Source organism: Haemaphysalis longicornis, unplaced genomic scaffold, assembly GCF_048455015.1.
Source record: "Haemaphysalis longicornis isolate Haplotype H1 unplaced genomic scaffold, Haemaphysalis longicornis Haplotype H1 scaffold_18, whole genome shotgun sequence".
Lineage (NCBI taxonomy): Eukaryota > Metazoa > Arthropoda > Arachnida > Ixodida > Ixodidae > Haemaphysalis > Haemaphysalis longicornis.
In genome coordinates, this window is record NW_027526282.1 from 7,755,394 (window position 1) to 7,781,864 (window position 26,471).

General features: G+C 49.9%; 1 protein-coding gene across 1 annotated transcript; it reads right to left on the reverse strand.

Moving 5' to 3' along the window:
- Nucleotides 1-1,259: 1,259 nt before the first annotated feature.
- On the reverse strand, nt 1,260-26,194 carry LOC144166557 (solute carrier family 22 member 7-like). Its single transcript, XM_077696055.1, has 5 exons — nt 24,833-26,194; nt 23,380-23,781; nt 16,040-16,426; nt 6,212-6,536; nt 1,260-1,590 (listed from the first exon to the last, which is right to left on the reverse strand). Exons 1-5 carry the CDS (start codon nt 26,047-26,049, stop codon nt 1,516-1,518), a joined length of 2,406 nt encoding a protein of 801 aa, XP_077552181.1. The 5' UTR covers nt 26,050-26,194; the 3' UTR covers nt 1,260-1,515.
- Nucleotides 26,195-26,471: the final 277 nt, after the last annotated feature.

Here is a 26,471-nt window from a genome sequence, read left to right on the forward strand (position 1 = left end):
TGGCTGGCTGCGGACGCCGATCGCCAACGGACGGGTGACATTGTGAGTTAAAGAAATGCTCTGCATTTAGAAGTCGCGCGAGGTTCCGTACAACCGTTTAAGGTAAGAAATAAGCGCTGATTCTTGAACTGCTATAGAGTGCTGCGACGGTGATGCAAAATTAGTGATTCGACTTTCATGGCCATACTACGTCGACTCACATAAACGCGCTTGCAGACAGGCGTTTCGGAAAGAGGGGGGAGGAGGGAGGTGGAGACCCCCCCCCCCACCCCCCCGCATGGTGCTCTCTGAGTCTTATATTCAGGCACCTGCCTGTTTGCGGCTGACAGCACCAGAGGACCATGCACCTGTGAATGCGCAGATGAGGGCTGGCCACCTGGCTCATTATTGCCGTAGGTGCTTGGGTTGCACTCAAGATTTCTGCTAGACACGCCTTTTGTACAGGTCTTCCTCCCAAACGGACCGAAAAATTGAGGCTTTCTTAATAGGCAGAGAAGGGGAAATGTGCGTGAGTGCACCGTCCTTGAAGCTGTCCGCAAAAAAATTCCATTTTTCGGAGAGGGGAAGGTGGTTGCGAATGGGGAGATGAATGAATTTCTGTAGACACGTGTGTTTAAATTACGCCATGTAATATGTGCCGGCGCTGTAATGTGGCCTGTGTTACGAGAGATACTGTTTTGTTTGTTTTCGCTGCGTTTTTATGATCACCCTTTCAAATATCATATACAATGTAGTGTTTTTCAGTTTCTGTGGCTTAAACTGGGTTGAAATTCTAGCGCGTGTTTTGCTGCCCTTTAACTTTGTCCCTGTCCTAATGTTCGCTTGTACGATAAATTCCATAGTAATAAACTCGCCCAACTTAGCGCTTTAGTTCTCAGTATCCTAGGGGTTGAAAAGCGTCCTTTAGAAACGACGGGCGTTCGAGCCCCAGCAAAGCCGATTTTTTCCATGACCTGTGGTATTTTAACTGTACAAAAAAATTCTTATCTCAATTCGACACATTCTTATGGGGGTTTGGTGACTTGTCGGACCGTTTAAAAACGGGGGCCGAGCACATACACACTTTTCGTTGGCGTTCGGCATAGCACCGGAGGTGCGGTGCTTGTAGTGTTTGTACGTATCCCGAAGCGGGATATCGCCGCTTCGGATTGGACGAGCGGGATAGGACGAGCACAAGAATTTGTGACCACAGATATCAACGAAGAGAGTAGCAAATTATATTTATAATCTTCTCTGTCAAATAAAAAAATATAGCACAATCATCGCATATAAAACGGTGGCGAACTGCTTTTAAAGAAATCCTCTTTCGCAGCTCCCTACTACGTGCTGTTGATTGGAGAGGTTGTATAAACGTTCAGAGAAGCACCGCTAGCGGCAGTGTGCCCATGCATGCGCATCTCAACGCTGGAGAAGTGTTCACAACGAAGGAACGTCGTTCCCCACGTTTTGGCGGGGTTGAAGAATAGCGGTGGGTTACTGACGGAGCACTCGCGGCGTGCTTGCGAACGAACCGTTCTAACGCATGCTCGGGGCGTTGCAAGGCACGTCTGGTAGGCGCAGCCAGGGCTCGGTTCTTGCGTCCGCAAAGCTCTGCAGGCAATGGAGAACAATGCAGAGGTATCAGCAGCGCGCTCCAACTTTTAAAGCAATGGAGGCGCGAAAAAGAACACATGGCATTACCAAACTTGAAAGCACCCGTGGGCCAAGAAACCAAACGGCAGCGTGTAGCAACGCATACTCGCGACACGCAATGGGGACGCTAAGCGGCGTTAAAGGAGCCATGAGCACAACCCACAACTTTATTTTATTCTAAACATTCGGTATTTTATGGCGTTCTTAGCGCATCTCCGACAGTGAACGATGCTTTGTTCACTAAGAAGTTGCGCACAATTTTAAGCAAGATTGTCAACTGCCCACTAAATAGTGTGTTCCATGGTTAGCCCAGCATTCTTACGGCTTTAAAAAGAATGTTTTCTCAATTGAAGCGCCAATAGCTCGTTTTTTCAGCTTATAACCGCCGTTAAACCTGCTTAATTTCCGTTGGATTTTGTCAGCCACGGCCAACCTAAAAAAAAAAAAAAAACTCACCGTAATTCTAAAGCTTATTTTAGTGAAGTTTGCGTAAAAGTGGTGTCCGTGCTATTCTAACGAGGCAATCTTTAGAGTGAACCTTGCTTGGATTTTGCCATCATGGTCCTTTTAAGGGATAAGGGGATGCGCGGAGAACAACGTGTTTGCGCGCGCGTTTTTCCTCTTTCCAAAACTGTTCCTGCAGCCTTCATGCGTGCTCCGGACCGCTGCTAGACCGATTTTCGGAGAGGAAAAATGCGTGCGGAATGGCGCGTCGTCCGCGCAGCACCCAGCACCACAAACACTCTCGAGCGATGGGAGGCAGCTCTGACCAGCCCAGATCGTGGGGTTCAGAGGACTTGGTTTATCGACACTCAAGAGCAGTGGAAGAGACCTGGTCCGTGGACGAAGGAACGTGCCCGTAGCCAAATCCAATCCACTCGTTCCCAAATCTCTCTCCCTCTCTCCCTCTCTCTCTCTTTCTCTGGCCCTTCAGTGCGGCAGCTCAGCTACAGGGCAGCCAGTAAGCGCTCACCGAGCCTAATATAAACCTCGGGTGCATTTCAACGGGTGTAGCGAAACAGCCAAGACAGGGTATATGAATGTGCGGTGGAAACAGACGTAAACCTAACACTACCATTTTTTGGCCTTCTTGGTGAAGATTAAGAGGTATGGTGCAGTGTCTAAGATTGGTCTTTACTAAGTCCATTCATCCTGACGCCCTTAAAAGGGCTGTTGCTGCCTCCTGCCTCACTGGTTGCCCATGCGGCCGGCATTTGCATTAACACTGTAAAACGTACCTCCTTAGGCAGAAACCGAAAAGTCTTTTTACAAGCAGCTATACAATGGCCTTTTTGGACGGTGTGGAACACCACTCGGCGGATTCTTTGCGGCCAAATATTGCCTTTATGAAAAAGCCCGCCGTCATATCTAACGCCCTCGCGGGTTACACATGATAAAAAATCACGCCATATCCACGGAATGAATGATGATAAGTGGGGCGAAGCTCGAGAGGGGGAGATCATTGGTAACCGTAACTGTCCCGTGAAAGTTCGCCCATTAAGTCATTAAGAAAGACGTAAGACTGTGTGCGTACATTGTACAAATCAACTTTTATTTTCGGAGTCAATGCTCCCAGGCCCAGACCTGGTGAAAGACCCCGCGCCATCGAGGACTACCCCGCATCTCCACCACAATTTGTCACGTAGGATGGGACACAACGGTAAAGAAAGAACTTTTATTTAGGGCGAACTTGTGCCCGAACAAGACGAGAGGAAACGAGCAAAGGTCCTTGCGTCTCGTTCGATCTCCGAGAACGACTGCCTGCGTTCGTGGCGCGATCTCTTGCGTGATCTCCCCCTCGCAGTGCACGTGCGCTCGCGCCTCCGTTGGCGAACACAGACAAGCTCGCGCTCCCGGTGCCGAGTTTGCGCTGCCGGTTGCAGCCGGTTCTTGCGCGTGCAACGCGGCCCACTTTGCGACATCTCCGAAAGCATGCGGCGGTCACGTACCACGAGACACAAGGGATGGACAGACCCATGGCTTTAGGAGCTTCGCCCCTAATAATAAGCCGCTTGCTGCCAGGTATACATTGTTGCAGTCGCAAATGCGTCCCACTGTGACCTGAGGCAAGCGCTCGTGGGCGGCAACGATAGGCTTTTAAGTGTGTGTCTTTCAAAAGTAGACTAATATGTACACTGCGGACTGCGATTGTATACACCGGTGTAAAGGGCAACCTTGGAAAGTTGGTGTGTGAGCTCCAAAATACTGTAGAAAAAAACATAGCGCCAAATTCCCCTGCAGAGCATGACGGCACGGCAGACTATATGATCGGCTGGGCAAGCTCAGGATTGTCGACCGAAAAAGAAACTAATAATAACCCATTTTATGGGGTTCCGTATGCATGCAGTTAACGCCTCACACGCTAGACCGAAGCGAATACTGACGTTTCCCCTCTCCACCGATTCGCATGCTGTGCTTATCTCACGCGTTGAAGAAACCGTAACAAGGCACAAACCCTTATTCGCTTCACCGTGAACAACTGTACCGTAGGGAACCACAGCCGGAACTCAGGTGCATGTGCCAACCTAGTAATCACGCAGTGAACGGAAAACACATCGCTTTCCGGGGCCGCAACGTATGACAGCACGCTTTCCGGACAGAGATTAGTTGACTGACGGCATAGGACTAACGGCGTTTCATTGCATTCAAGAACGGCCGGGGATTGCCTCCGAGAAACGTATTGTTGGTTTTGCAGATTTTCAAAGCGAAGCTTTTTATGTCGCACTGATGGCTGCTGTGCCAGAACGCCCACCAAATTCTTTGCACGGGGCGACGCGCCGACAGCGGGGCCGATTCGCGCCGCGACCAAACCACCCCCGGCAGACATGCCCAAAATTGAAAACGCCGCAGAATCGCCGCTCCTTTTACCTTCTCAACGGCTCAGACGAATGGCCCGCGGCAGACACGCCGCTACATGCTTGGAGACGGCGCCGCCGAGACGGCGACGGCGTCTCCTTCCCTTTCTGAATCGCGGCGGCTCGGCTGACGCAAGCGCTTCGCCTCCATTCGTCGGATTCAAACTTCGCTCAGCGAGAGTCCTGATTGGGCGATTCAAACTGCTCGCGGCTGCAACCGACTCACGGGAGTATAAAACCCTCCCTGAAGCACAGCGAGCGCGGCACTTTGCGGAGGCAACGAGTGGAGACGTGCTCGCGCCTTTGTGCGAGCCATGTAACGATCTCGTTAGCTTTTTACATACTGTTTATAAATGTTGCTTCAACTTTTCGTCGGCTCGAGTACTTCATCGCTCTGCTCTGCGCCGCGTCGATAGCGGACGGAGCAATGCAAGTTCGGAACAGTGCTGGCTGCACTCAGATGACCAAGTCCCAACAGTGGTGAAAGCGCTGGGATGGCTGATTCCCTACATGGCGTATGTCCCGTCAAAAACGCACTGCCTGAAAGCCAACTTTTTATGACGATGATGACGATCGTAGGTGAAGGAAAAAAAACGCGCCCTGTGGTCGTTATCGAACCAGGGTCCCTCACAATATGAAGCCGAATCCCATCCGATTGCGTTATTACCCGCATGGTCGATGCAGTTTGGATTTGGTGAGCGGTGCAGAAGAATGCAAAATTAGACAGAGAAATTACGCTAAACTGAAAGCTCCACGAGTCGAAGTCCGAATTGTCTCTTAATCGAGGTCATAACTCAGACGGGAACCAAGGAGGGGCGCATAATGTTTGCGTATTTTATCCGCAGCTGAATAGCTCGAATAAGTCCGTTGTGCCCATATCCCACCTAGGGGTAAGCCACGCAGTCAGATGGCCGATCAAACCGCCTTTGAACTATTTCAAAGTGACATATACTTGGTGGCCAATACGCGTAATTGGCTAGTATAGAATAGGGGTGTACCAGTGGCTGAATACAGGCGTCTGGCTTCCGCTCTGCCTCAAGTCACACTAATAACAATGAGGACATCATGAGATCCAGCCCCCATGTGGCTTAGTAACACGTTTATGCTCGCTTCTTCTGCCCAGCGGGATGCATTGCGGGTCCTGTAACCTACATAAGTCTGTGGTACTAAAAAAAGTGAACAATTTAGACCCGCATTATCTTATCACTTATAACAAGGTGCCCGTCGTGCTAAGAATGACGGAAAACATTGCTAATTCAGCACAAATTGAAGTCAAAGCCCCTTTCCAGGTTGTCGAATGGGCAACGGGCTCAGCAACGCAACCTAGGCCCGATATAGCTGAGATAGTATTTCTGGATCATTAAGTCATGCTTCATCGCGCTTTCGGCGCTTACGTTTTTGTACGACGGAAATAAATACCGGGGGTAGAACAACACAATGCTTTGCAGCATCAGGATAATATGTCTTTGTAGCGTTAACCACTATTGCTATGTGGCTATGTAAGAATAAAGAGAGCACAGCGCTGAAATTATGGAGCCCGCATACAGCATCAGATAGTAATACTATTGCCCACGAGCACCGCTAAATACCAGCAAAAGCATAATCCGTAGGTAACGAAGATAAGCCATTCTTAGCTTGAATCAGCAGTGCAAGTGCGGAAGGTAATTGTTCCTTTTGGTGCTCTTTTCTCCGGAATTTGAACCTAAGGGCAGAAAGGTACTCACACCGCGCGACTGGTCGTTCTGAGCTTGGTTGATGCGTCCTCCGAGGCTTGGATCGATGTCGTACAGCGTGTCGGGCAGCGGCGTGCCCTTGGTCTCTGGAAGCACGGTGACGAGTGGCAGTACTGCTACCGTGAAGGCCAGACATGCCACGTGCAGAATTGGACCCTCCAGGTGGTATGACAGGAGAGCAGACACCGATGCCCCTAAGCCTCCAGCGAAGTAAACCACGCCCACACCCGTTGCCCGGATGGATGTCGGGTACAGCTCCAGGGCGCACACGCTGACCAGCGCCAGGTTGACCAGAATTGAGTCGGTCAAGAGCTCCCTGAAGAGACAACGTTCAGGAAGACACGCGTGAATAGGACTGCAGTAGGCAATCATCATCATCATCACTAGCAGCAGCAGCCTGTCTACGCCCACTGCGAGGCAAATGCCTCTCCCATAGATCTCCAAATATCCCTGTCGTGGGCTAACTGCGAACAATTTATCCCCGCAAACTTGATCTCATCTGCCTACCAAACTTTCTGCCGCCCCCTGCCCCGCTTGCCTTCTCTGTTACCCTCAATGACCAACGGTTATCTTGCCTTCGCATTACATGCCCTGCCCACGCCCATTGCTTCTTAATTTATACTAATATGTCCTTAACACGCGTTTGTTCCCTGCCCACTCCGCCCTCTTCTTGCCCCGATTGTTAATTTCCGTTCCATTTCTCGCTGAGTCGTTCTCAATTTAAGTTGAACTCTCTTAGTGAGCCTCCAAGTTTCTGTCCCGTAGGTGAGCACGGTAAAGATGCAGCTGTTATAGACTTTCCTTTTCGGGGACAATGGTAGGCTCCTATTCATTACCTGAGAATGACTCTTGAGGCACTACGCCACATTCTTATGCTTCTGATTATGTCTGCCACATGGCTGGGATCCGGGGTCACTACTTGGTCTAAAAAGATATGTTGGCTTACCACTTCCACTGCCTCGCCACCTGTCTCAAACTGCTGTGCTCTCCCTAGGCAATAAAGCAGTACTTTAAATTTTTGAATATTAATTCTCGGGCACACGTTTCAGATCTGCTTGTCCAGTGCGGTAATCATGCGTTGCAATCGCCGCCGGTTACATAGCAAGGCAAGGTCATCTGTAAATGTGTGGTTACTGAGGTATTCTCCATTACATTTACGCACACCTGTTCCCCATCCAATGTTATGATACCTGTTGTAAACTTGCTAGGAATGACATCGGAGAGATTGTTTGTCTGACGCCTTTCCTTAGGTATTTTACTGTTCTCCTTACGGAAGAGGACGGTAGCTGTGGACCCAATTGAGATATCATCTAGTATTCGCACGTAATGATCGTCTACACCCTGCTTCCGCAATGCCTGCATGACTGCTGAGGTTTCGACGAAGAAACATCCTTTCTCATAATCTATGAAGGCTATATATATGGGTTGAGTATGCTCCCGTAATTTCTCTAGCACCTGATAGACCGTGTAAAGGTGTATTGTTGAATATATTTTATAAACCCTGCTTTTCATTAGGTTTGTGAAATCTAAGGTGGCAGAAATACTGTAAGTGATTAGCTTGGTAAGTCCTTTGTAGACGATTTACAGTAAGCTGATCGGCCCGTAATTTTTCAATTCCTTCATGTCACCTTTCTTAAGGATTTGAATGGTGTTCGCGTTCTTCGAAGATTTCGGTACACTCGTAGTCATTTGACATTGCACAATACACACTACAATACGCAAAACACAATACCGCTTGCTAAAGGGAACTAGTAACTAGTAGGAGTAGAAACGTTAAATGGGCGAAGACGGGTAAGAAAGCGGGGGGATGAATTGCGATTGTCTTGAGGGGATGAGCGCATGTGGTTGTTGTCCTTTGGACGGTATATGCCATGGCCTGCCAAAGGACGAATTCGCAGAGTCAGCAGGCCCCGCGGGTTTTGTAGGTCCGTGATGGACAGCAGGGCCTGCCGTTGCTCCGGTGATATGCCAGGGTCTCCGGGAGTTCCTGAAAGCCCTTACACTCCCTACTTTGTTTTACAATGTGTTTGTCATTCAGCTGCAGAAGTCGGATTTATAACTGCGTAATGTAAAATACATTTTACGGAGTGGAGTGGCGCGTGGAAATGAATTTGTTGAGGAAGGTCTGCGTAGATGTGTTGCTCATTTCAGAGTGCAGCTCTTAAGCGCTCGATCCTGTGGTTTCGCCTCATCTCTCGGCGTCGCGGTCATTGTATCTGTGAGAACGAAAAGGCCACTGAAGAGAGAGCGACCAGGAAAGCGCACGATGAAAGCATGGCGAAAATGTGAGGGGGTGGTGCTATGCCGAGGTCGTGCGAGGCATGCTTCCCGGCGCCGACGCGCTACGAGAGAACGCCAGAGTGTAGAGCCCGTCGTCGTGCGTTCGCTAGTAATGCGATCACGTCCTGATACGGAGCAAGTATTCCAAGTCGCTGAGGAGGCTGCAGTCCGCCATGTGCTCAAATTTCGCATTCGGGAGTATCGTAATCACCAATCAGTTTTTTGTGTAGATTGGGATCTGAAGGCGGACATTTCGTTGTTGGAACCCTGCGATGTTGTAAGTTGCTTCGACTACGTTCGGGAGGAAGCCGGCTCTGTAACATCCTGGAGAAGTGATGAGTCCCTGATTCGGCAACCGCCCAGTGTGAAAGGACTTGTGCGGTGGCATCGGCCGCTACATTATCCACTTGAAATTCGCGCTTCGATATCCGCGCGATCTCGACAACTGGTAGGTATCGGCGTGCTTGAAACGCCTCCGTTATAACTTGAAGCGCCGTTTAGAAAATTGCTTCCTTTTTAAAAATTCCTGCAAACTGCTTGTCGGTCTGGGAACACTCAGGCATGCCCTTGGTCTTCAGTAGCTGTGGTTCGTGTGACCGCAACCGCTGCCTCCCTCGCCGAGCTCGTGTCTCGAGCCGTAATTGTTGCTTAGGATAAGTGGAAGTCTTTGGAGTTGACCACGCTAGTTGTGTGTGCTGGGTTCTCAGCATCTACGTATTTCTATCTGTTATCCGTGCTGTGGAGTCTGTGGAGTGGTATTACTCACATCTCGTCGCCCCTGGTAGACGGGGTGCGTCTTTAGTAGGACGATCGTTACTTCGATGTGTGTCCTTAAATCATGGGGGATGCGTTGTTCTTGATTTTGAGTTTTGATTGAGGCCGTGCAGGGTACCTGGGTCCTTTACCTTAAAGGAGTACTGACACGAAATTTTCGTGTTAGGTTTTTGTCGCTGCTATGCGTGCCTACCGGCCCACTAATCATAGAATGACAGATTAGACGGTCGAGCGCAGCGTAAACATTCATTTACGGCGTCGTTTATTCGTGCCAGTTTCGGTTTCGACAAAAAAACGCCGAGCGGCCGCCATGACAGGATGTATCACGTGACGTCACCATTCTTGCCGTATTGCTGTTTCTCTGGAAGCGCACGCGTGCGCCTAGACCGGTCGAGGTGTTCGCCGTCCCCACAGGCCCGGGCAGCATGACGTCAGTCCCAAAACCATGACGTGTACACACTCCCGAGCAGCGCGCGCCAACCACAGCCAGCGCCTCGGCTTCGTCACGGGAGCCCCGACGTCGGCAGTTTGGAGCACGTAGCAGATGATGTCATGTCGGTACGCTCTGGGCTTTCTCGTGCGGGCGAAGATTAAAATGAATTTTAAGTATGTTTCGCTGAACGGTTGCTGTTAAAACTTGATGGGATATATCTCCTGATAAAAAGGAAGCGTTTTACATAGTTATCTCAGCTTTGAAATTTCGTGTCAGTACGCCTTTAAGTTTGAGCCTTCCAGTTGGCTTGCCTTTTGCGCTTCTGCTGGCACATGACGCCGATGACATTACGGTGTGGACAGTAGGTGGTAGTGATGCGGAGATACAGGAACGCCTGCAAGCAGCCGCTGATGTTGTACATACATACGTACACGATAGAGGTTTGGCCTGTTCCCCAAAGAAATCAGAGATCCTTCTGTACAACCCCACAAGGCCAGGCAGGCGCCCATCATCTGCTCCAGACATTCAAGTATTCCTCCAAGGGAACGCCATCCCCAAAACCGACTGCATTCGCATTCTGGGTCTGCGGATTCACGAGAAAGGCACCAACACAGCAACCGTTCAAGCATTGCACAATGCAGCTGCCCAGATTAGCAGATTAATAACAAGGATCGCAAACAAACAGCATGGCCTCAAGGAGCCCAACCTCCTCCGCCTTGTACAGACCTTTATAATCAGTAGAATTACGTACGTCGCCCCATATCTCAAGCTCAGGAAAGCAGAAATAGAAAAAATTAATCGAATTATTCGAAAAGCCACCAAGGCAGCAGTCGGCGTCCCTATCAGCGCCGCCACAGACCGGCTGCTAGAGATGGGCATCCATAACACCTTGGACGAGCTCATTGAAGCCCAACGTACGGCCCAATACAATCGTTTAGCAGCTACCACCCCCGGAAGAACCATCCTAGAATCCTTGCGCATTCCTTACGCCCATCAACATGGACACAAGACCACCTTACATCGGGAAATCCGGGAGCACATCAGTGTGGCACCGATCCCCCGCAACATGCATCCATCACACCACCAGGAACGCCGACAAGCTAGGGCCATGGCACTGCACAAGCAGTACCACTCTAACTCAGAGGTCTGCTACGTCGACACGGCAAGCTACCCTGGCCGAAGCGCGGTAACGGCAGTGGTGGTTGACCACCAAGGTAATGCAGTATCCTCGTGCTCAGTCAACACGTCCCACACAGATACGGGAGAAGAAGTGGCCATCGCCCTCGCCATCACGGGTACACGGGCCAGCGTAATCATATCCGATTCCAAAACCGCCATGCGCAATTACGCAAGAGGGATAGTTTCTACGGAAGCGGCGCATATACTACGGACCCGCTCTGAGAACACATCAAGACAAGTCCGTCTGGTTTGGACACCAGCGCACTCGTCCCTCCCGGGGAACGAGATGGCACACGAGGCAGCCCGAGGATTCTGCAACCAGGCTGACTCCGAGTCCGAAGAGGTGCCGTCTGACACGTGGGGGAGGGATCGGCTCTGGACATATCAGGAAATTACCCAGCACTATAGGCTGAGTCGCCTGAAACTTCCGGCAGCTCACAGATCCCTCACAAGAGGACAATCAGTAGCGTGGCGTAGGCTGCAGACATTCACTTTCCCCCACCCCGCCCTATGCCATCGACAGTACCCAGAAAGGTACCAGGGCACATGCAAATGGTGTGGACTGCCAGCTGCTTCACTGACCCACATGGTTTGGGCCTGCCATCTCAAACCCCAGTCCGCCAACACGGGATTCCTCATCAGCAATTCCGAGCAGTGGGAGGCCGCGCTGCTCAGCTGCATTCCCGAAGTACAAGCTGCGGTCATCCAGCTGGCGGAAGACGCCGCCAGGGTCCATGGGCTCCTGGCCGCCGTCTGACGAAGCGCCCACCCGGAACCTCCCTCTCGGGTGGTTACGCTCAGCAAAGATGACAAATAAAGTTTTATCTCTCTCTCTCTCTGCTGGCACATCCCAAGTATTTTATATTACCAGTTGTACAGTTTCTTGTTTGAAGTCTGGGTTGGTATTCCAAGCGCTATCATGTAGTACGTTTACACTATAATGGCCATGAATGTTTCTTTTTCAGCTGTTTTATATCCTAGGTACGGAGGGTGGCGTATACGTGATTCCACTTAGGTTGAATGATTGAGTCATTGTGATTGTGTCTTCTTTTAGCATGTTTTTCGTTGGTTACTTGTTTGATCAAGCGAGTGACCTGAGCAACGGTTGAATCTAATTTCTGAAGCATGGTGAACCCCGCGCCGTCATTTTAGAAGGTGAGGCCCATTATGCCAGAGTTTCGACTTTTGGGATGGCAGTTCCATTCAGCTTCACTTAGGTATTGCCCAGTGTCAGTTGAGCCTGTGTGCCAGTTGAGCCTGTCATCGTTCAGAGGGTAATATTGTCACTGGCTCTTGCACCTTGGCAAAGGAAAGAATTTGAATGAAGGAGCGAAAATTATCCATGTGTTCAGTTGTGGCCAACCTCCCCTCTCTTCAAGACCAAGGACGTCCCCAGTTGTCTTGGTCCAACAGAAAGATGGTTTTGGCGCTTCTGCATTGACTACCGGCATTTGAATAAAATCACTAAGATGGACGTTTACCCGCTCCCTCTTATAGATGGTGCCCTTGATTGCCTTCACGGGGCGTCCTATTTCTCGTCTATCGACCTACGACCTGGCTATTGGCAGATTGCTGTTGACGCTGTGGACCGCGCTGTGGATTGCTGTGGACCGCGAAAAGACCGCTTTCGTGACGCCGGACGGCTTTTAGCAATTTAAGGTCATGCCGTTCGGTCTTTGTAATGCGGCTGCGACATTCGAAAGGATGATCGACTCGATTTTGCGCTGTTTCAAGTGGTCGACGTGCATCTGCTACTTGGATGACGTCATTGTGTTTGCCTCAACATTCGAGACACACCTCCAACTTCTTTCGGACATCCTTGCGGTATTCCGACGTGCTGGCCTCCAGCTCAACGCGTCCAAATGCTATTTCGGCGGCCAGCAACGTAAGATACTGAGTCATGTAGTTGACGCTGATGGTGTGTGACGTGACCCTGACAAGGTGCGCGTCTTCAAAGAGTTTCCTGTTCCTCGATCTGCGAAGGACGTTCGCAGCTTTGTTGGCATATGTTCTTACTTCCACCACTTGATCGAGAAGTTTGCTGAGTTAGCCCGCCCGCTCACGGATCTTCTGAAGACCGATATACCTCGCTCTCGTGGGGCTCCGCGCAAGCCACGGATTTTTCCTCTCTCATTGACCGTCTGACCCGTTGTCCGATTTGGGCCCATTACGATGATACGGCTCCCACAGAAGTTCGTGCGGATGCAAGTGGGCATGGCATAGGAGCTGTATTGGTCAAGAAACAGGCCGGTCGCACCAGAGTGATAGCGTATGCCAGTCGTCTTTTGAGCCCTGCCGAACGCAACTATTCTATCACTGAGCGTGAATGCCTCGCACTTGTATGGGCTGTAGGCAAGTTCCGTCCGTACTTGTACGGCAAAACATTTGCTGTAGTTACGGATGACCACACGTTACTCTGGCTACCCACTCTGAAGGACTGCACCGGACCACTTGGTCGTTGGGCTTTACGGCTACAGGAATATGACTATTGGGTCGTCTACAAGTCTGGTCGCATGCACGGGGACGCGGACTGCCTGTGTCGTTACCATGTTGAGCCTCCTGACCCACAAGACAATGACGACGACCCCGGCCTATTCGCTCTGGCGGACTTTTTCAACATTGCTGACCATCAGCGCCGTGATCCGTCGCTTTGCAAGATCATCGAACGTCTCAGCTCTGAGCCGGCCGACTCTTCTACGCGTGAATTTATCTTTCGTGATGGCGTATTGTTCCGCCGAAACTTTCGCGAGGACGGGCCTGACGAGCTACTTGCTCTGCCTCAGCATCTACGCTCTGACGTCCTTCGTGAGATCCACGACGTGCCTAAAGCTGGTCATCTTGGCCTGGCTCGGACTTACGACCACGCGCGTCGGCGCTTTTACTGGCCGGGCCTTTACCGGTCCGTGAGGAGATACGTCCCGGCTTGTGACTTCTGCCAACGTCGAAAAACGCCTCGTTTGTTTCCAGCCGGCACCTTTCAACCAACCGATGTCCCCACAGAACCATTCTTCCGTGTAGGACTGGACCTTCTCGGCCCATTTCCATTGTCCCGGTCGGGACACAAGTGGATTGCTGTCGCCACCGATTATGCAACGCGTTACGCTATCACACGTGCCCTCTCCACCAGCTGTGCCACAGACGTAGCCGACTTCTTCCTACATGATGTAATCTGCACCACGGGGCTCCTCGTCAACTGCTTACGGATCGTGGGCAGTACTTCTTGGCTCAAGACATTGATGACCTCCTTCGTTCCTGCCGTACTAAGCACAATCTTACCACCGCCTATCACCCACAGACAAACTGACCTACTGAACGCTTCAACAAGACGCTCACGGATATGCTGGCCATCTACGTGTCCGCCGACCACCGTGACTGGGACGTACCACTACCTTACGTTCCTTTTGCTTATAATTCTCGCCACGACACTGCTGGCTACTCTTCTTTCTTTCTCCTTTTTTGCCTGCCTTGCCCTTGGAAACCATGTTGCCTAACTCGCGGACGTTGACTACCGAATATGCACGAGGCACGGTAGCGCACGCTGATTTGACCCCACAGGTTGCCCGCGCCAGGATATCGACAACACAAGCAGCCCTCTTCCAGTCTACTAATCACTCACACATCTAGTACGTATGCTCACCAATAACATTTTGGCTGACTCAAGAGACACACAGAAATACCAATCTTTTATCATGGGGGCACCTAATGAAAAGTATTGTCTTTAAAACCGATCAGGAGCCTTTAAGTAGCTCCATCGAGCCTTTTCAATTATGAGCCATTGATAATGACAACAGAGAATGAATCAGAGGATCCCAAGTACGTTAAAACTTAATAAGCAATGATCCGAGTGCATTTAAAGCATCCGAGGATTAGTCAGCGCAGTGGTACTTGCTTAAAAGGTTTTTTGCTATTGACATCAGAGCTCTTCTGGTGCCACTGCGCGGTGTGGTAAGGCGGCTGCCGGGAAATTTTCATCACGCAAATTACTCGCAGGTTGGCCCACTGGGATCAAAGTATAATCCATCTAATCCCAACTGTGCTTATTAGTACAGATGGGGTTTAGACAAAGCTCGTGAATGATCTTCGTATTTCGCACTTCTTTAATCGCGAAAGGTTGCCAAGAGAGCATGACCCCCCGTCTCTGACAGGATAGCCTCGCTGTGTCCCCTACCAGTTACACCAACGTTTCGGTTTATTCATCGTAGCAGCAAACGCCGGAGTCCGGGGAATTCCTACTCCCTCTAAGCTTAGGTTTGCTAAGATGAAAGCAGTTGCCTCTTCTTGCGATAATTAAATCGCTGTGTGCTGGCAAGAAGCGAGTAATGCAAGAAGCACCGTGAACGGGCCCCTTAGTTGGCTGGTGAGCCTAGTATTCTGTCTCAGAAGTGATTTACGTGGTTTTTTCTCGTGAAGGAGAGTGGTAAAAACACCCTTGGCTTCATTCCAGCTAAGCCTGCCCACCTGAGACAAGCTGAACGATTAAAAGCAAGCTGAGCGAGAGACGAACGCGGATGGCGAGTCTTTCCGACCGCCTATTCCCTGCAATCCATGGCACCGGCGTCCCAACCGTAGACCGCGTAGACGGATTTGCGGAAAGCGTTTCCAAACAAGACTTGGGCGGGGTTCTGTGTACAAGACAAAACCGAACCTAGGCCTGTTAACAGATCATGATCCTTCACTTCGTGCACAACACCCTCTCTCCCGGTATTCTGGTAACCATGGTACTAGATGCACGCATCGTGGCGATATACGGTATAGTGCAGCCCAGCAAACGGCATTGTACTAGGTACCTAACAAAATATAAGGTTGCCACAGTGATATTCGTGTTAAGTAGCCGTGATGTAGGAGAAACTCGATATTTATACACTCAGCTCCTTTACACGAGATTCCTGCCGTACAGTCTCTGCCCGGGACAATGAACCAGAATTCGGCACTGATCGCACATTCGTGCTATTCTGCTGGTTCCGGGGTTTGTTCCAAGCACCCGTACAACAACGCCAAAATTGAAAGGGAGACCTTGGAATTCTTTGGGGTCAATGTGGCTTTACATTTGGAATCAAGAAGACACCCTTTCCCCATCCCTATATGCTATTTCCAGTGTAAATACCCCTGGACCTAAAACACGTTAATTTTGTGCCTATACAGCACCAGCGTACCTGAACAGGTCGTGAATTTCGTCGCCTGCAGCCGCAACCACGTCAAGGGCCTCCAGGAAGGCGAGCAGGCTGACGGTTGGCAGCGCCCTAAACAGGGCACCGCGTCGAGTGTTCCCTTGCAGCAGCCAGATTGGGGCCAGCAGCGAAGAGATGCGTAGCAGCGCGAAGGAAGCGCTTAGATTCGACGGACGCATGGCCTTAGTGATCCCGCTGCCGAACATGGTGAGGCCACTGAATAGAGCGGCTACCAGGACGGTCAGCACCACCGTCCGTGTCCGAAGCGCCGGTTCCAGCAGCAGGCCCATGCCACCGACCAAGGGCTGCTTACGGAAGCGAATCTTGAATAGAGCTCTTCGCTCCGAGCTGAGGGTCAGCATCACGCTTAGCCTGGCGATGAAAGAAACATTATCGGTTGATCTTCGTTTCCCTGCACTAGTTGACTGATTAAAACACTGCACAGCTGGTGCGTGGCACATCATCACCATGTGTAGTCATGGGTTTAGCACATTTCTGTTTTTGTCAGTGGCATTGTACTGTGTTTTACTGTGTTCATGGGGCTTACCGAATGCACCTCAGTTCATACTAATTCCACAAACGGTTTTACCCCTTTTCTCCCAGTAGTTAGTAATATTCTGTAATCTCTTCTTGTAGTCAATTGCCCAAGCTTAAAGAAGTTCTTTCTCTATGTATACTTAACACGGATATAAACTTCTTCACCCTCATCTTTAGCACTATAAATGAGCTTTCAGAATGTAGTTCCAGTTGCAGTCTCAGCAAGTCACGTCCCACTCACGGAACAAAAACTGTCTGTGCAGAGCTTATTACTGTCTTTCGTTTACATGTATTCCTGAAATCTCCCCATTAAACCTTGTATGTACCCCCGTAAGACAGGCTTTATACAAATTTTTAGTAAGACGGTGTCTCCTTGTGTGACTTGTTTCCTGTTATAGAACTTCCAACATTTAACAGCAGCGCTATTTATGCCGAGTCTATTCCGTTCATCGCACCAAGTAACCTAAAAACCCAAAGAAAAAAATGTGGTTAGGGAGGTCCCAGAAATTGGACCCGGAACCTTTAACCAGTGGAACTGCCAACCTAACCATTGGGCCACCCCAAAGGCCGGAGGGGTACGGGTTTCAGAGGCGGGAAACAATAACATCTGCATCCAATTGAAAAAAAAGGGCAATCTCTACTAACGTGAAACTTGGGAAGTGGCGAAGCATGCAGGGTATCGTTGTATTCCTGGCACCCTGGCGTGTTTGCCCACGAAGATGAAACCATTGGGGAATAGAGGTATACAGCTTTGTAGTAAAAGTCACGTGTCTTTGAAACACGAAGCATTCGAGCGCCAGGCGTTGAAAAACGAGTGTCCCGGCATGTCCCTTTAGTACGGGTTACGTTCTAGCACAAGGCGACGGAAAACAAGAGTCCCGTTGTTTTAGTACCATGACTACACGAAACGATGACGACGGCAGGAGACGCCGACAGCCCGAGCACCTTTCGGGCCTTCGCCTTTAAAATCGCTTTCCCTGGTCGGAATTGAACCCGGGTCTCTCGCGCGATAGAACCGGCATCTAAGGGATTGAGCTATCATCGTATTCCGGGTACAAAGCATTTTCTTTTGGTTCGAAGCGAGGGCATTGGCTTTAGACATGGTTGCGGGTTCTAACACGTACTACTTTGGGAAAGATGTGCAATCCTGCGGACGAGACGATCCGGAGCTGCCAGTCCCCGTCCGCGCGAAGTTAGGAAATACATGTAAGGTGCAAAATTCGGCTCTCCGGCGAAGGGTTGCTAGCTCTGCTGTTTCTCCAGCCCTGCACAACTTGCGCAAGCTGCGCCAATTTCTTCCTTAATGCTATTATGTTCCCCACATATTCCTCATATGTGTCCTCCTGAATCTGTATGCAAGTCTACTGTACTCCCCAGTCTCTCAATGATCTTACCAGTAGAACACAATCGACTAAATGAAAGGTGCCGTGAAAATCTCTAAACTATAAATGCCATACGTAGAGCCTTTATTATTCTCCGTTGATTTTACTATTACCAGGTTGGTGAGATGATAGTGATTTAGTAGCCCATCCCAAATTCAGCTTGTTCCGTCTATAGTTTGAACTCTATTGTATCACTCCACCCGTTGCCTTTCATGTTGTAAAATAGCTTGTATTAAACAGGTAATGTAGAATGTAGAGTCATATTAGTCTTCAGAGTAATGGCGGTGGGGACAAAAGCAAAAAAGAAACATTCCGCTGCGCCAAAGAAGGCGAAGTTATTGAACAAGAGGACATCGTAGTCAGCACTACGCGACATGGGACCCCATCAAGAACACATCCGCCCAAGAACACACCCGCCCCACCCAAGAACACACCCGCACACCCGCACACAGCTGCCCGCCCAATCTGAAAATACTTGAAAGGAAGTATACAAGATTGCACCATCGTGCACACACATCGAGATATCCTATTGGCAATCAGAAAAGCATCGTTGAAGAAAGTCCAAACCACAACGACCAAATTATTAGGATAAAAGGGACCCATGAAGTAGTCCATGCACTGAACGAAACGCCATAGAAGTACTCCTATTGGTGACGGCATCGGCCACGGAAACAGTGGACTAATCAACAATGGAATGTTTTTAACAAAACTTGTTGAGCTAGTTGGTTCATGCTTATTAGAAAGAATAAAAGGGACCCTAAGCAGACGAAGACGAAGTAGAAACACACACCACATACAGGTCCCTGTATGTGGTGTGTGTTTCTACTTGGTCTTCGTCTGCTAAGCGGCCCTTTTATTCTTTCCAATAATGAAATGTATATTGTTGGACAGCGGCAACTCATTCGAGGAAGTACACAACATAGCTAGTGATGCTATCAGCAACAGCTCACAATTGATCTATCCCCACATTAGCGCTAATTTCCACCAACCAAAGTTGCGCATGCGGCACAGGAAACAAGAGCGGAAAATACAAAGAGCACATAGTTAACAACGGCCATCCTCTGCCAACAGGTTTACTAAGTGGCCTTCAGATATACAAAGCCAGAAAAGAGCCAGCACTTAAAAGGGGCATTTACACAAAACACAAGTATGGTTCATTCGAAAGACTGCCTCGTTAGAATCGTACTGACACTACTTTTAACGTAACCTTCGGTCAAATAAGCCACCTAATAAAGAAAAAAAAAATGAAATTGTCTTGCCACTTACTAGCTCGTTTCCCTCACCAGAACCTACGACGTAATACGCACAGCTGGGCGATAGGCTGAGGCCGGCAAAAGCGTACCAAAGTTAGGCAGGGCTATAAAGCTTGCAAAACGAGCTATTTTCACTAACTGTAATGCATATTCATTTTAAACCGGTAAGAATGTTGCGGTGAACAATGAAAGTAACGAAATTACACGTTAACACCGCTGTGCGTACTGGTGCTGGTACTGGCGCTCACTACGCTTGTTATAGCCGCAGGATGAGTGGCCTATACTGACTGGACGATGTGCCATCAAGACGAAGCCTTCATGGCACAGCACTTCATGGAACCTGCCTCACAGGACTCACAAAAATGGCCGTGCTAACTACACTCCCAGACTTATTCAGTCGCATTAATGACTCCCTGCAGTGCTTCTTGCTGCCCTATTGATGCTCCTCGTGGGTACAGCAAATATATTCGATCTTTTGAACCTTGCCATTACTATCCGAAAATCGAATGCAAGTGTTTGCGATCAATAAGGCGTGACAACTAAAAAGCCTATTGTTGGCACAAGGAACAAACAATATTTTTATCTGTGACTTGCCTCATTTCGTTAAAAACACTCACAACAGCGTCCAGTCTCCAAACTCCACTCGCAAATTATTGTTGCTGCTAGCACTAATATTGTAAAACAGTACATCGACTGAACTCCTTTCACAATATGAAGACTGCCAGTGTAAGAGGTCATGCTAAATGTCGTTGTTTGTCACCGTACGTGGTGCGTGTTGTTGGAGTGACCTAGACGGTAGAGAACCATGTTGAGACCTTTGTTGCCGAATGCTCTCATAACGCCCTCAGCAAGGATGGATCTCTTGCTCCGCCTTAAAAGTTCGTCGGTACTCAGTATAACCCCTCAACAGGGAAAACGTTAGTCGGGTGTTCTGTAGAATTGTGTACTCTCCAAGATGGTAAATAAGTGCACCTGTTGTAAGTGAAGTGTATGCCGATTGTGTAGTGTGGTGGTCCTTCTCTGGGCTCTCTGTTTTCAGCTTGCAAATATACGCAGTACTCCCATTATGTGCCTCGTAAATCAAATTGCACTGTAACTTTTCTTGTTTCAATTAGCCAGATAAAATGTATGCCATGTTGTATGCACATATTCTGAGTAATCCGCGAGCATATAGGTGGCACATATATTTTTAACTTCCGTCAAAGCACATGGTGGATTGTGCAACATGCCTGACGTAAAGTGTACAATAGTACCATTCCCCACCGCGTGGTGCCTGCTGGATGTGAGATTCGAAGCAGAGTAATGTCAAGTTCAGTTGTGCGTTTGTGCGGGGCACTGTTGAAATTGTGATCGACTCCGTGTTCGAAATGGCCAAAATGTGCCCCGTGGTCCCACAAACGTTGTCGCGTTACCTTATGGGACTCTGTGAGGACTCATTGACACAGCCGTCACCTTCCCCGTCGCAGTACCATCACGTAAGAAAACCGCGACGGAGACGTGACGGAATAGCGTTCGTGCTGGAGCTCTCCGTCAGAGCACATGGTCGCCTGGCTAGTGATCGTTTTAGCCTAGAATCGAGCCTGCTTAATGCGAAAAGTAATGAAAATGGCTTAGATTTTTACGTGTGCTCCCTTTTCGCTAAAATTAGCCGTAAAAATTTGTTTCCTGTTTGGTTGGTTTACCGGGAGGCGTGGTCCCGTCGCGTTTGCGGAACGGAAACGCAGAGCTCGGCTTTCCGTGACCGTGGTACCGTTTTCGGCGAGAAATCGTCTGAGAAACCGTTGCCCAAAACGGAAGACGGTGACGGTGACGTTACGGGGTGAAAAACGGCCGTGTGAATGATGCCTAATGTGTCGCCATTGTCTCATACAAAAGAACGGGAACCTGTTTCCCGGTATGTTATACTACACTTCGCGTTGACAGCGGAAGACGTGAATTTGTGTGCCTTGATCTAGCCTGGAAACTGTCGTTTGACTACGTACACGTACCTAAAATGTCCCCACCTGACCCTTTGCCTTTACTGGGAAGACTACACTTTTGGAAGCTGACCCGGCTTCTAGGGAAATTGCATCCTTGCAAGGAACCAATAGTAAGTTTTTTTTTCCTCTGGGCATTTTTGCGTGTGCATGTCCACACAAATGTGATTTCTGTTCAATTACTGCTACTGATTAGAAGTTACCCAGAGGCAATTGACCTCATTGGAGCTCGTCAAATAGGCAAGGGCATCAAATACTGTTTGTTAAGTAGGGCGAAAGTGTTTCCGTTCTTTCACATCCTAACTAGAGGAATTACCACATAAAAATTATCTGCAGAGTTTGTGCTGTGTTTGTGGTCGTAAACACTTGCAAGTATCCCAGTGTCTACATTTGGTTATGGTTGATATTTTGTATGACTGCAACAGCGCACACAGTCTGAGGGTGTCGTAGATACAAGTAAAACTGCGGATGGCTGATTCTTCCGGTTACTTTGCGTTATCAGTTACCATGGAGGATAAATCCTTTGTGTGGTTGTGGTAACTTTATTTGTGCATTTGTTTCATTCCCCAGAAACGTGCTGTCCTCTCCCTACTGTGTATTGTCTCTGTCGGGGTGTATTAACCACTGGCTATTATATGTGTATTGCAAAGAATGACGGCTATTTGACCTTGTTGTTCAGTTTAGTTCCATGCAGTAAATATTCCTTCATTTATGAGGTGTCGCTTTGATGTGACTTGACAAGATGTGAACACACGATACTATCTGTAAACGGTACTGTATATTACAATTTAACACTAAAAACAAATATTTTTTTGTTTTAAAAGCGTGCGGTACCAAGGCTGAGAATGATTTATTCAAATCAACACTAACCAATGAGTTGAAGCGTCTGAATATTGTACCAATGCCCGTCGCCGCGAGAAGGGCTTTCCAGTATGGTGCCCGCGAAACCGAAACCGAAAGCAAACAGTTAGTTGTTTGTCCTCCCCCTCGGTGCGCCACAGTCAATTCGGCCACAGGAAGCTTTTTTTTCCTCCATGGCCACAGGGCTCTATCGGAGTGTCATGTCTTACTAGCCATACAGTTCCATACAAATAACACTCTATGTTACTAGCATTTCTTTCTCTATGGCTCGTGTTAGAATCAGCCAAACCGGCTGATAGCTATGGCGTTGGAACGCGTGTTCGTGTGTGTGTGTGTGTTCAATCTGCGTAGAAGCAAGACCAGTCGTTCCAAAGAGTCTGCAGTTTAGCGCAGATGTAAGGAACAGGAGACGCCAGCCAGAACCTATCGGCGTTCTCGGGTGCCGCAGCCCAGTGGTCTAACTATGACTGTCTGGCTGTTTCCCACTCTTCCTCGCCACGGGGGGGCACAAGAGAAATCCGAGCTCCGCCGCTGAGTTCTTTTTCTCTCTTCTGTCGGCTAGTGAGCCGCATCAAACGCAGCGTCTTCAGCGTCCGGCGTTGATTTTCTGTGCCCGCCTGGAGCTCAGCTTGGCCAAACGTAACAGCTCGGGCTGAGAGAGGGGATTTTGTTCAGTTCTTCAAAAACTATTTCACTATAGTGTACGACGGTTATCTTTATTAACTACTCTGTCTTCAATAAAAAAGCGTGGTGGAGACCTGCCGAGAGATTTCGCCAGGACTGGAACTCGCCACATCCCGTTTTGCCTTTCACGTAACGGTATTAAATCACAGCGTGTTAGGAAACTAAATGATTGAATGTAAAAGTTGCAAGCCAAGTTTCAGGGGTCCCTGAAGAAGCTACAGATTTTATGTAGACGCTAAGCCATTTTAAAAATCTGAGGCAGCCCGGACATCAATTGACAGGTCTCTGCAAGCGCAACGACGATAAATAAATAAACGCAACGCCGATAAAACCAGCTCACAACCACCAGTGAAGCTCACAGTATTAAACATTACAGTTTTTTCGACAACCTTACCAACATTCTAAAGAACCATTACAACCTTCCATAAAGCGCACATGTTATTACTCACACCCATTTCCCACGAAGAAAGCCGAGTAGAAGGCCGGTGGTTGTTTACTATCTTCGTATGTTAAGCTGCGCCAATTGTGCTTGTCTATCCTTTGGAAGCAGCTCGTTACTAGACGTGCGACAAAATAAGGTTCCAAGGTACATAAATTCCCACGATTAAACATCCCATCGCGACAAGATTCACCTGCGCCGCAACCGGTGCATGTCCGTTGCTTTGGGGCCAACGGGTTCAAAAAGTGCCCGGTGCCATCGCTCCGACTCGTCCCCGAGGAAGAAAACAGCGAACAGAAGGACCACGGTGGCGAGAAGCACGCCGAGGGACAGGGACCGTCGGTCCAACACCATCCCGGCCAGCAGCCAAGGCACAAGGGCGGCCACAGCTACGCCCGCGTAGGCAGCACACACAAGGCGCGGTCGGTGCTGGTCCGCACACGTCTCCGAGAGCGACACCACCAGCACGACGGAGAGGCCACTAAGGGCACCCGTGACCACCATCCGTGCGATCAAGAAGTAGAGTAAACGCGTCGTGAACACGGTCCACACGGCGGCAGAGAGCCCCGCCAGGACGCCAAGAAGCATCATGGGCCTGAGCAAGAAAGGGAATCAAGCACACACAGTTATATTCAGGTCCCATTCGGAAATTAGACGAACCATGGCTGGTAACCGAGCGAACTGGACGAAAACACGAAAAGGGAGAGACACAAACAAGCGCTGTCTCTCCCTTTCCTGTTTTCGTCCAGTTCGCGCTGTTACCCGCCATGGAACAGTACCAACTAGCCCACCTCACAACACTCTGCAATGAGACGGAGACATATCAAACATATTATGCATATATATTCTGTAGAAAGCTGCAGTTGTCCTTTCATAAAAGCCTCTACCTACTCTTCTGGGGCAACCCCTGTCGAGCGAAGACCGGAACAAGAATATTTTTCTCGCTGACAGACAAAAAAATTACGACAGTGTATAAGCGTGCCATACTCGAATAACTGGTACGCTACTTTTCAGACCTGCACCATCTCTGCAGAAAGGTACACGCTGCCTGAAACAGGTGCGGGGTTTGAGGAGCCACCCATCTTGCCATGCTTTTTGAACAGCAGTGGTGTTTCAGCCGACTTCATCCCATCCACAACTGTCAATTCATGATTACATTGCGGTTGCGTTCCACACAGGATGCCCATGGTGCTGGATTTGCTTTGCGTCTGATGCTGTTCGTGACACAGAAACCGGAAGGAAGTACTGGGTGGTGGTAACTGTTAAGAGAGAAAACGTTACAGGATGTACAGTGGTGCATATTCGCACGCCAACCAACAAGGAAAACAATGGGGGAGTGGTAGGAAGGCCCCGCGGCCTAGTACAGAAACTTTGCTTTAAGGAACTTGGTGCCTTGAAGGTCCAAGACAATTTTTTCCCTTCAGTGGCGCCGTCAATTACGTTGGTCACAATTTTCCACCAAATGTAAATGAGGCCTAAGGTAATCTTTCAGATAGTGTTAAGCGGTACTCCAGTCAAACGGGCAGTGGTTATCACATATGCGCTTCCTTGAAAATTGATATATTTGCCCCGTGGACATTTTCTAGAAATACGTGCCCATGGAGACTGTCGCAATGTGCACGGAAGAACGCCCGATGGCCACTCACCTTCGTCCAAGCCTGTCTGCCATCTGACCAACAAGCGGTGTTACCACCGCACCCCCTATGGTGTTGTAGACAACACTGACAGAGAGGAGTCTGCCGCGGCCGCATACGAGGTTCCATTCGCTGGTCATGGTCTTTATTCCAGGCTTCAGATCGAAGTCCCACTCGAGGCAGTCTGTCTCTTCCCGATGACGTTCCGTCACTTGCAGCGCACCTTCGACATTACGGGGGGCCTCGATGTCTACAGCGTCTGGCGATTGGCCCGAAAACTCTCGGTACATGGTGCACTGGCTGTAGCGGCCATCGCTGCGCAACGGGATGGCGCTCTTCTTCCACTCATCCGCGGAAGCGTTGCCCGTTTCGGGAGGCTGCCGGCACCAGTGGTCCACGGGGATGGCGAGCAGCGGTGTGGCCAGCCAGTGGAATGTGAGCACGCCGAGAGAGAGCTGGGTGCATGCCAGGAGACACGCGTGGTGCCAGGAGAATCGCCCACGCGGTTCCGCCAGTGAAGGTTCCGTACGTCCTGCAGCGGCTCCGGTCCCGTGTCGGCTAGTGATCTTGGTCGGCCCGCTCACTTCGCCGCCGGACAGCACGGCTCCATCCGAAGCTGCAACCCCACTCGTTCTATGTACTGTCGCTGCGGGGAGGGTGTAGCCGAATGACACCGCCGCCAGGGAGACGCGGTTCCGCGTTTTGTTCCTTCTCGATGTGGTGGGGTGACCTTTGCTTTGCGCGATATTTGCCGGTGGGGCTGTCGGGACGTCGGGTTGCGGTTCCACAGGCGAGTCCACATCGACCGCCTCGGGGGAAGGGTGCTCAGAACCTTGCCTGAGAAGCGGCATTGCCGGCGATGATGGCAGCACAGCTTCCGGCTCGCGCAGTGGGGCTGTCAGAACGTCGGGTTGCGGCTCCACTGGCGAGTCCACATCGACCGCCACGGGGGAAGGGTGCTCAGAACCTTGCCTGCGAAGCGGCATTGCAGGCGATGATGGCAGCACAGCTTCCGGCTCGCGCAGTGGGGCTGTCGGAAAGTCGGGTTGCGGCTCCACTGGCGAGTCCACATCGACCGCCACGGGGGAAGGGTGCTCAGAACCTTGCCTGCGAAGTGGAATTGCAGGCCATGATGGCAGCACAGCTTCCGGCTCGCGCAGTGTAGGTGACCATGCATTCTCGGGGGCTGGCGTGATGTCTTCGGTTGAGGGGGACGACGTGCCGGACATGAATGGCGCAGCTGGAGATTCTGGTAACGTAATGTCCTCGGCTGCTCTCCGTTGTTTCCTCTGTTGTGGAGAGGTGGCGTGAAAAGCGGATGCCACGGGTGAGAAGGCCGGCCGATTTATCACTGAAGGCGCTCTGGTACTGCGCCTCTTTCTGCAGACAAGCAAAAATAATGTATTAAAGCCGTGCGGGGATTCATAATTCAAAGTAAACACGACACATGGAGGGGAGAATCATTTCTACCTACTCATGCACGTTGTGCAAAAGCGTGGTGCAAATTCCTGCTCCATTCATTATTGGTCGCTGCCTTGCCGCGAGGCTGCAGGTCCCACGTGGTCCCGAATAAAACGAGTTCGATCTCTGCTCTGGGACCTTATGAACATTAATATCACGTGTCAAAAGAACGCTTGTTCTTTTGTATGTT